The sequence below is a fragment of the Manis pentadactyla genome, chromosome 3 (assembly GCF_030020395.1).
Source record: "Manis pentadactyla isolate mManPen7 chromosome 3, mManPen7.hap1, whole genome shotgun sequence".
In the NCBI taxonomy this organism is placed as follows: Eukaryota; Metazoa; Chordata; class Mammalia; order Pholidota; family Manidae; genus Manis; species Manis pentadactyla.
Genome location: NC_080021.1, coordinates 89,654,473 through 89,664,023, shown reverse-complemented (window position 1 = coordinate 89,664,023; position 9,551 = coordinate 89,654,473). Strand labels below are relative to the sequence as shown.

Sequence of the window (9,551 nt, the reverse complement as noted above, 5' to 3'; positions counted from 1 at the left end):
CCTTGCCGTCACGCGCAGCGCCGGGCCGGGCCGGGTCGGGGGCGCGGGCGCGAGGCCGCTGTGCGGGGCCGCGCTGAGGAGGTGCCGGGGGAGGAGCGCTCGCTGCGCCGCCGCCCGGCCTCCGCCGCTGGTGCGGGTCCGCTGGGCGCGAGGACGGCCGAGCCGAGGCCTGCGAACAAAGGAGGGGCGGGGGCGCGGAGCATGGCGGACCGCAGCCTAGAGGGCATGGCGCTGCCGCTGGAGGTGCGGGCCCGGCTGGCCGAGCTGGAGCTGGAGCTGTCGGAAGGTAAGGCCGCGCCGGCGCGGGGCTGGCGGGTCGGGTCCACCCTGCGGGCCGGGCGCAGGGTCAGCGCTGCGGAGGCCGGGCGCGGGGGCGGCCTGGCGCGGGGGCCCGGTGTCCTTGGCGCGCGTCCGTGCGCCCCGCCGCCGGCCGGGGACGTTTCCGCGTCGGCGCGGCCTGTGCGCCCGTGGCCTGATTCGAATGCGAAACTTGTCGTTGGACCTGAGGGCTGGGTGGTTGGTGCCCGGGCTGCCGGGGCCCAGAGCGTCCCCGCCGGGAAGGTGGCACCACTATTGTTCGCGTGTCGGTGCGGAGGTTGGGCGGTATCTCCACCTCCTCCCTCAGGCCGGGTTTCCTGCTTGCACTGTGGCTGCCTTTGGGATCGGTGACAGATTTGCCAGTGATTTCATGGAGCCTTGTGTACGGTTCTGATTTGTCTTTAATGGGGGATCATGTGCTCAACTGTCATAAGTTGTAGATCGGTTTTCCTACGTCTTAAAAAAAAAAACCCACTGAAGTTCCAAAATGTTAGATGCTTAATACATATTTAGTGAAGGCTGCGCACATGATGTGGTGGGGTGGGGATAGGCCGGCGGGCCTCCAGTTTGCATTTGGAGCAGTTTAGGTGGTGAACTTGTGTGTGTGTGTGTGTGTGTGTGTGTGTGTGTGTGTGTGTAACGGTTTTGTGAGGGCCGGCAGCCAGAAAGTAAATCCATGCGTGCCAGTTTCATCAGCAGGGAGGGGCTGGTGTGGACTTTATGTTTTCCTTCTTAACACTTTACAGGCGAAGAAGGCACTAAGCAAGGACTGTGGTCGGCAGTTAGTAGCCTTTTTAGATGTCCGTGGGCTGGACATTTTCCTATTTTTCTATTTCAAATTTGGGGTCTGTAGGGTATTGCCATGTCTGTGACATTAAGTGGTCCTGTAGGTGTTGGAGACGTTTTCCTGGCTGCTGTTCGGACTGGTTGGAGATGTCCAGGGCATTGCCGGCACCTCAGAGGGCTCAAGGCAGGAGGTGCAGTGCAGGATCCATCCAGGAACAATATTTAGATCTAAACTGGTGGATAGTGTGTGTGATGTGGACGTATTGCTTGGAGGGATGGCATCTCCATCAGAAAACACTCACCGACCTCTTCAATTTTGTCAGTGCCCAGATGGTTCTTTTGCACTTTTCCAGGCCCTCTTGGCCCTAGTTTACGTCTGCCCACTGTTGTATTATTTACGGCACCCCATCTCACATGCATTATCTCCCAACGAGCCTTCTGCTATGTCGGCATTATCCTAATGTTAAGTGTCAAAACCCCATCTGTGTTAGCAAAGCGGGAAGCCATCCGCACTCAGCTGGATGCTCCACCTCCCCCTGTCAACCTGGAAATCGGCTCACATCTGCTTCCCTGAGTCTGGGATCCTGCTCAGGGTGTGTGTCTGGGCCCGGCTGCCCTGGAGAGGTTGCTTATGAACTTGTCATGGGGCCTCTAAGCCTGCCACCAGCAGTCACTCCTAGAGGGTAAGTCATATATTCCTGCTGCCTACAGGATGGTCAGTCCACTTTAGACCAAGGTGTGCTCAGCCTGATTCTCCGTGAACACCTTGTGCATGCACAGATTTTTAAAAATGGCTCAATGAGCTTCTTACTGAGTGTCTGGGTAGAGAGGGGTGTGTATATTTGCATGCGGATACACATTATTTTTCTTTGCATATGAGCCTTGTTAGATCTGGACTTGAAAAATAAAAGATTAAGGGGTTGTGGTGTTGACTGGTCTGGCCCCAATCCCCTGCTCCTGGCCCCCCATGCTGCTCCCACCCGTCAGCTGTGTCATGTCAGACTTGCTTGTCCATGCTGGGTGGTAGAGCATTCTTTAAGGTCATTTGGAATTTCATGTCTTGTAACCACACAGATTTACTGGCTTAAATTAGATGAATCAACTTGTTTTCCAGTATTTCTTAATAGAAACCAAAGATTGGAAGAAACAGAAATCTGTCTCTTTACAGTGTGAACCTCTCCCCACCACGTACCCACTTAAAAAGTGAAATGTTAAAACTACTTTCAGTGCTGAATTATTTAAGTGCATTGCTTTCACATTTTATTTTCAGCCAGTGTTCATGTGGAGAGAATTCTTTAAAATAGTCTTCATTTTGTGGAAACATATGTGGAATTTCCAGTGTTCAGTTTCTATAGAGGATGGAAAACAATTCCATTTTAAGCACATAATGTAGGTTGAAAAAACAGAGTAGACTATCCTTTCAAAGTTTCTGTGTGGCCTGCCAGCTGTTAATGGTTGTAGATTATCTAGATTTCTGTACATTGGTCCAGTTTGGGTTTGCACCCTCTGCTGGGTGTTGTTATAGATACTATTCTTGCTTTATTTTATTGGGTCATTGGTAAAGGGTTGCAGATTGATTCCTTGGCTGCAGAGCTAAGATTTTACTTCCTGCTCTGCTGGTCCCCTCCTTTCTAAGTCTTCTTTGTTCCTGCCCTGTGCTTCCTTGCTGGAGAAAGCCGGGCTCCTCTAGATCAGTGTAGTCAGCAAAGTGCAGGAGTTTGCTGTGGGGAGATGGCAGGCAGCCCCTCCACTGCACGAACAGCCTGCAATCTATGTCCGGATAAAGTGGTTGGTGTGGGGCCAGGGATTGCCGGGTCTGTTCAGTATGTGGGACGGAATGTGAGCTGGGCAGGAAGCCTCGAGCTGGCTGGCTGTGGGTGCCAGGTGGAGAGCTGCGGCTCCTCCCAACACTCTCCACTAAATCATGTCTTCCCTTCTCTTTCCTATGTTCTTGACTTTTGGAATTATGCATTTCTCTCTTTGGCTTGACGAGGGCCCCAAGTACTTTCATTAATATGTGAGTAGCCACCATTTATCTTAAGGAACTTTAAATGGAAACACCAAGTAGAGAGGAAACTCCTCAATAAACAGACTTACAACTTATTAAATAAACAAACAAAACATTTAGTTGATTGAAATTTAGCAATATGTTTCTCTGTTAGCTGATGGCTTGTCTCCTGAGCTTGGAACTGCAGAAGGAGCTCTGCCCCACTTCAGGAGTGGTCGAATTCTTATTTTGATAGAACTTAGGGACATTTCCTTGTGATATAGCCTGTGAAAATTGTTTGGTGTGTAGAAAAGTGTTTTAAAAAATATATGCCATGCTTTATGCTTTGTAGCTTTTTAATAGTTAGTGTGCTACTGATGTCCTAACTTCTGCCTATGGAGTTGTTTAGTTCATGCTCTTCCTTGCTAATTAACATACCAGATTATGTCAGTTGTTAGTTACATTCCCTAATAGGTTCAGCTTAACTTGGTAACTGCTTGAGGTAAGTAATAACTTGAATGTCTGTTCTTTGTGTTGGTCAAGGAGCCAAACTGTCTATCTACTTATTGGGGGTCTTTCTGTTGTTCATATATATTGTTAATTGAAGTATAGTTGATATGAAATATTATATTGGTTTCAGGTATACAAAATAATGGTTTGACACAGTTATCTTCTACATTATTAAATGCTCACCCCAACTAGTGTAGTTATACCCTAATGCTCACCCCAACTAGTATAGTTATACCTGTCAATATAAAAGGATGTTACAGACTATTGGCTATGTTTTCTAGGCTACACTTTCATCCCCATGACTAATTTATATTATGACTGAGATTTTGTGTCTCTTTATTTCCTTCATCCGCTTCATCCACCCACCCTAATCCCTCCCCCATCATACCCACCAGTCACTTCTCAGTGTCTGTGAGTCTACTGCTGTTTTGTTTGTTTTGTTCTGTTCTTAGATTCTATATAGAAGTGAAATCATATGGTATTTATCTTTCTCCACCTGGCTTATTCACTTAGCATAATCTCCTCTAGGTCCATCCATGTCCATCCAAATGGCAAGGTTTCTTTCTTTTTTATGGCTGAGTAATATTCCATTGTGTATATGTACTACCTCTTCATTATCCATCTATCTATTGACAGACACTTCAGTTGCTTCCATGTCCTGGCTATTGTAAATAATGTGGCAATAAGCAAAGGGGTGCATATATCTTTCGAGTCAGGGATTTTGTTTTCTTTGGAAAAATTCCTAGAAGTGGAATTACTGGGTCAGGGAGCCAAATTTTTTTTAAATGGCAGATGAATGGTTCACAGGTTGCTTGTCCATTCCTGTCACCAGAGAGTAAATCTTAGAGCTGGCCAGTTGGAAGATTTGTACGTTTTGGTGGAGTGTTCAGTGCTCTTGGGCACAGGGTAATGCACACTTGGCTCTAGGTCTTGCCCCTCTAGCCCCGGGCTGTCCTGGAGATTCCAGGGGCACAGACCTCTTCCCCCAAGGCCACCATCCAGCCCATGGAGAAGACCCACTGTCTCCCTTGGGTTCCTCTCCCTGGAAGGAAGTGGACAGCTCTGGAAAACAAATGTGTGAAAAAGTTTCTCTGCCAGAGTCTCATTGATGATTTGTTGTGACTGGGAGAGTTGGAAGGGGGACAGCAGATTCAGGGAGAGAATAACGTCAGGGTTGTTAACAAACTTGCTTACTTTGTCACAGCGATCTCAAAATTGTCACAAATAGCTGTAAGTATTGCGGTGAATGAAATGGATTATTGGGCATGATAAATCTAAAAAATACCTGTATTAAAATTTTTGTTTTACAGAATGGCAGCAGTGATATGCGTGCGATTTGAAATGTGTGGACTTGAATTTTAGGAGTTCTTCAGAGTCATGAAAATAGTTAAATTTGAGTGTCCTTTTCTTGATGAATATATATAGATGTCAAATTTAGCCATAAAGCTAGGAAGTAAGCACACACACACAAAGGCACAGACCTGTGGGACTGTCTCCAAGGCTCATAAGATGTTTGCAATGCTGTGGTCGTGCTTAGATCCGAACTTTATGAGGTCAGCGCTGTAATGGTAGCTCTGTTCTCTTTTGCTTTGGACCCACTGGTTTTATGTTCTTGTTATGGGTTGGAGGCTACAAGTTGCTGGATGGTGTGAGTCACTTTCTGTCTTCCTCCTCCCAGCCCTTTTCAAAAGGGTTGTCTCTTTTTTTAGAGCTGTTTTTTTTTAAAGCAGGGATTTATGGTGTGAGTTGTAGCATTCTTCTGAATTGCAAAGAGCATATATTGGATAATCTTAGTTTTGATGTCATGTATGTGGACTGACTCAGTAGTTCAAATCCTAGTCATATTATTAAGGTCATTCCTAGTTCTCATAATTACTCAGGCACCTTAGGAAAAGCAAATGCTTGGCTGCAGTTAATTGACTTAGTCTTGCACATTGGTACTTGTCCTGGGCGCAGGGGACACTTTCATGGATTGTGCTGTGGGGGCTCCTTGTGCCACATGATTGGTTCCTGGCCACTTGTGGGGGGTGTTCTCACATTCCCCTCCTGCTTCTGTCCACCTCTAGTTTCAAGGGGACCAGCTTCAGTTTTTCTTCTCTTGTTAGTTTTTTTCATATGCTCTGCAAATGTTACCTACGATTGTTACCTGTTACCTCATGTGACGTTTTCTGCTAAGAAGGTTAAAAACTTGTCATGTCTCAAAAGAAGTAATCGTACCCATTTGTTTGTGATGATGATAAATAGTGACCTCAAGAAGACTGTCACCGGGAGTCCCAGCTGGTGGGTAAGAACATGCTGAAGAGAGGGGTACTCACACCTCTGAGCTTCTTTCTTAGGACTCAAGTGGGGTATTAATTTTAATAAGCTGTTGAGACAAATAAAGTGGGAATATGCCAAGATACTGAGTCATAAAAGATAAAATTACAATAAACAGCATTTTGGGATGGGAGTTGCTCTTGGTTTTGTTGCTGTTGATTATCTTGGGGAGTAAATGGGCTCTCTGTGAGCTATGAATTGAGATAGTTCCTTACTAAAGTGCTGTGTACAATAGGTATGGAAAATCAGGTAAAAAAAAAAACCCATCCAAGATAGTGAGGACTGAAGAGATTCTATGATTGATGGTAGATAGAGGAGATCTTCTGGGCTGCTGGTTTTCAGACATCTTTTTGCTTACTAGGGTGGAAAACTGTGTCCTAATGAAAAGACTGGAGATCATGGGCACAATCCAGACTAGTTCTGTCGGTACCAGAGGGAGGCATTTCTTACATCTTTACCCACAATTATGCACAGTTTCTTTTTTTTTAACTGAACTACCTGTTTAGCCAAATTGTGTTTTTTTTATTACAGAACTATTATATCATTTATAAGTTATAAGACAGAAAAATTATGTGTAAACACCTCTCTTCCGAGTATGGGTGACTTCAGATCCACATCCAGAGCCCCTGGATCAGGAGGAAGGTGTTCACGGTCTGACTTCTCCTCAGGACAGTTCCTCCTGTGCAGAGAGAGACTTTATTCCAAAATCAAAAGAGTGGGTCTACCCGTGTTTGGGCCAAATGTCTTGCTGTGTGGGAGGGGAGAACTCACAGTCCGCCGCCTGATGTGGTAGGTTGTGAATCCTGTGTGTTTGTGCATTTATTATGGCTGCACCCTTGCTTTACCATAGAGACACCTTGGCTTTGTCACTCAGGAAAACATGAGCATCCATTGTGAATCTGCATTATATTCCTGTTCCAGCCAGGCTGAAATTCGCTGCCCTGTAGAGGTGCAGGTAGCATGGGTTGACCTGACAGCCTAAGGAAGTATCAAGAAATGCTTGCTGGACAAAACTGGCCACTTTACTTGAAAGAGAACAATGTAAACTTTGTTATTAATTAACCTACTGGGAGTCTGGTTCCTCTTTCAGACTAACTAATGCAAATAGAGGTTATTTGTTGCATTGCAAGTAGAGCAGGTCAGTTGTGTCAGTGTTACGATTACCCATATGCTGAAAAAAGCATAGCTTATAAATCCTTCTATGAGGATGTCAGATGTTTTTAAGAGCAGGTGCACTGCCAGATGAAACCTTAGTTGGGCAAATGTGTTAGAAAGGACAGGTTTGCTTAGGAGACATCAGGTGAGGGGCTGGAGTTTAGTACAGTGGGAACTTAGAGCACAAAAGCCCATTTTTAACTGTGGGTGACCTTCTCTGTGCTTCTTGCATATCTCTGGGGCTTTTCCTAAATTCTATTTGTAGGGATTTCTGTGAGGTTCTTGAGATTCCTCTGGGCTGGACATAAGTCTGTCACTGAGAAGCTCTCCCTGATTTTCATACATCTGGAGGGCACGTCCAGGACTCTGCTGGTGCCACCATTCGGAGCATCATCTTGGGTGAGCTAGCTAGTTTCTCCCAGCCTCAGTTTCCCCAGCTGTCACACAGGGTTGATGGCCCTGCTGCCAGAATTGTAGGAGGACTGGTGAAGCTGTGTCACAGTGTCTGTGTGGTGAACATGGGGCTTCCTGCAGGGACAGAGCCCCTGGGCTTCCTCCGCGGGCATCCCCTCTCCTAGTTTTATACAGGTGACTTACAGTTGCAGTGACAGTCAGCCACCTTAGGCAAAAGAAGTGGGTGGAGTTGCTGTCTCCAGGCAGGCAGGGGTGCGGGAAAGCCCTCTACCTTTCCCTGCTGGAAGGCGCAGTTAACCTGCGAGCACCTGCCCTGTGCCAAGACAGTTCAGCGCCCCGTAAGCCTGTTTTCCAGAAGGATAGGTGGGGAAGCCTACCCTGTGTGGGTTCCCATCCAGGTGTGTCTGGGAGGGCCGCCCTGTGCAGGTCCCAGTCCCGGGGGTGGACAGAACCACAGGCCTCCAGTCAGTGCTTTCCCAGGTCTTCTGCAGGAGCTCCTGTGTACCTGCTGTGCCTTCCCCTCTCTCTCTGCCAGCCCAGTGGTGTCTGAGAGCACCCAGGTGGGTCGCAGGAGCTCTGCATTCCCAAGGGCCTGTCCCCACTTGTTGGATGCTGTGATGTTTTGGGGCCTTGTCGCTCATGGTCACCCTGGCAGTCACATGGGTTGAGCACCATATGGATTTGTGAGTATGAGTGGGGTCTCCTCATCGACTCTCATAAGCTTCTTTTAAAATAAAACCATCTGTAAAGCTTGACCCCCTCCCCTTGAGAACTTAATGGTAGGGCAGAAGTCATGGCCACTTCTGCATAATTACTACTTAAAAATCACATGAGGTAACAGGTGGAGGTGGACTTCATGGGTGATTTAGTGAGTGTCATCAGGCTTCAAAAACATCTTCTGTTTTTTATTTTGCTGAATGTAATGGATGCTTGAAAGCTGGGGAGATTCAATGATACACACTAATTTCAGGAGCTGTTGAAGCAAGGGCACTGTTAGGCTAGACTTAGTCACTAAAATGCACTATTTAAAACCAAGGAGGCAGTCTGTCAACTCCCCAGGGTTGAAACCCTGTCACTAACGCACAAGTGATGGGCCTCTCGTGCCCACGAGCTGCTGTTTCAGTGCCTTGTCATGGAGGGAAATTTGTAAGAACTTCATTTTGCTTTTAGCTCAAGTCAGTGTAGTTTTGTTGTGGCCAGGCCTCTGCAGGACTGCACGCTGACATGTCCAGGTGAGGTATAGCCCTTGGGTACCAGAGTCCAGTCTGGAGAGTTTCTCACTTGATTGCTTGTATGCAGATTAACATGAGAAGGAAGTAGACCTCCCCTCCACCGGTGCTGCATGATCATTTAGATCTCATACGAGTCAGGGGATTGTCATGTGAGTTTTTATTTTAGAATGTCTTTCCTGTTAGTAGGAAGCTATGGCCCTGGACCCAGGCCAGGAAGTAGCCCTGATTTTGCTTGCTTCCTGGGTGGCTTGTTGAGTTTAGCATTTGACACAAATAGGATCCTGGATGAAAGAGGCCCTTGGTGGAGAGTTTGTAAGAAGCAGTAGCCACATTCTGTCTCCTTGGGGAAGGATATGGGCAGGGACGTCCCACCACTGGGAATGGGAGGCCAGGGGTCGTAAGCTCCCAGGGCCCGTGGTTCCACTGGGCTCCCGGGTGGTTTGTTTGCTGTGCCATGCTCCCCCAAGGCAATGTGGGTGGCAAGCAGTGTTTGGAGCACTGCATTTGTTGAAACAAAGATACAAAATAAACTTTATGATTGCCTGCTGCCAAGTAGCTCTCACCTACTTTCATGTTGATTTCTTAGTCTTTTAAAAATATTTTCTAATGAAACAATGATGCTCTCCTCTTTGTTCAGATGAGACTGGGTTTAAAATGTTTAGATGCTCTTCCTGAGCATTAGAATTTGGCCTCCTGACTCATCTGGGCTTTTGTGAGGCTGGTGCTGCTCTGCACCTCGCTTGGGGATGCACTCCTCCTTAGAGGGCAGCACCAGCTCTGTGGCTTGTGGGTGCTCCCAGGAGGGCATGTGGCTGCCCGCTCCCCAGCAGTCT

General features: G+C 47.2%; 1 protein-coding gene across 4 annotated transcripts in view; it reads left to right on the top strand.

Moving 5' to 3' along the window:
* Positions 1-9,551, top strand: part of DIP2C (disco interacting protein 2 homolog C) — a 307,297-nt gene continuing 297,746 nt past the window's right edge. For 2 of the 4 annotated variants that reach the window (XM_057498097.1, XM_057498100.1), the window contains exon 1: positions 2-286. In XM_057498097.1, the coding sequence (XP_057354080.1) occupies positions 202-286 (85 nt within the window). In that variant the 5' untranslated portion in view covers positions 2-201. Of the gene's footprint in view, positions 287-9,551 lie in introns of all 4 variants that reach the window. The other 2 variants (XM_057498099.1, XM_057498098.1) reach the window with 2 other exon arrangements.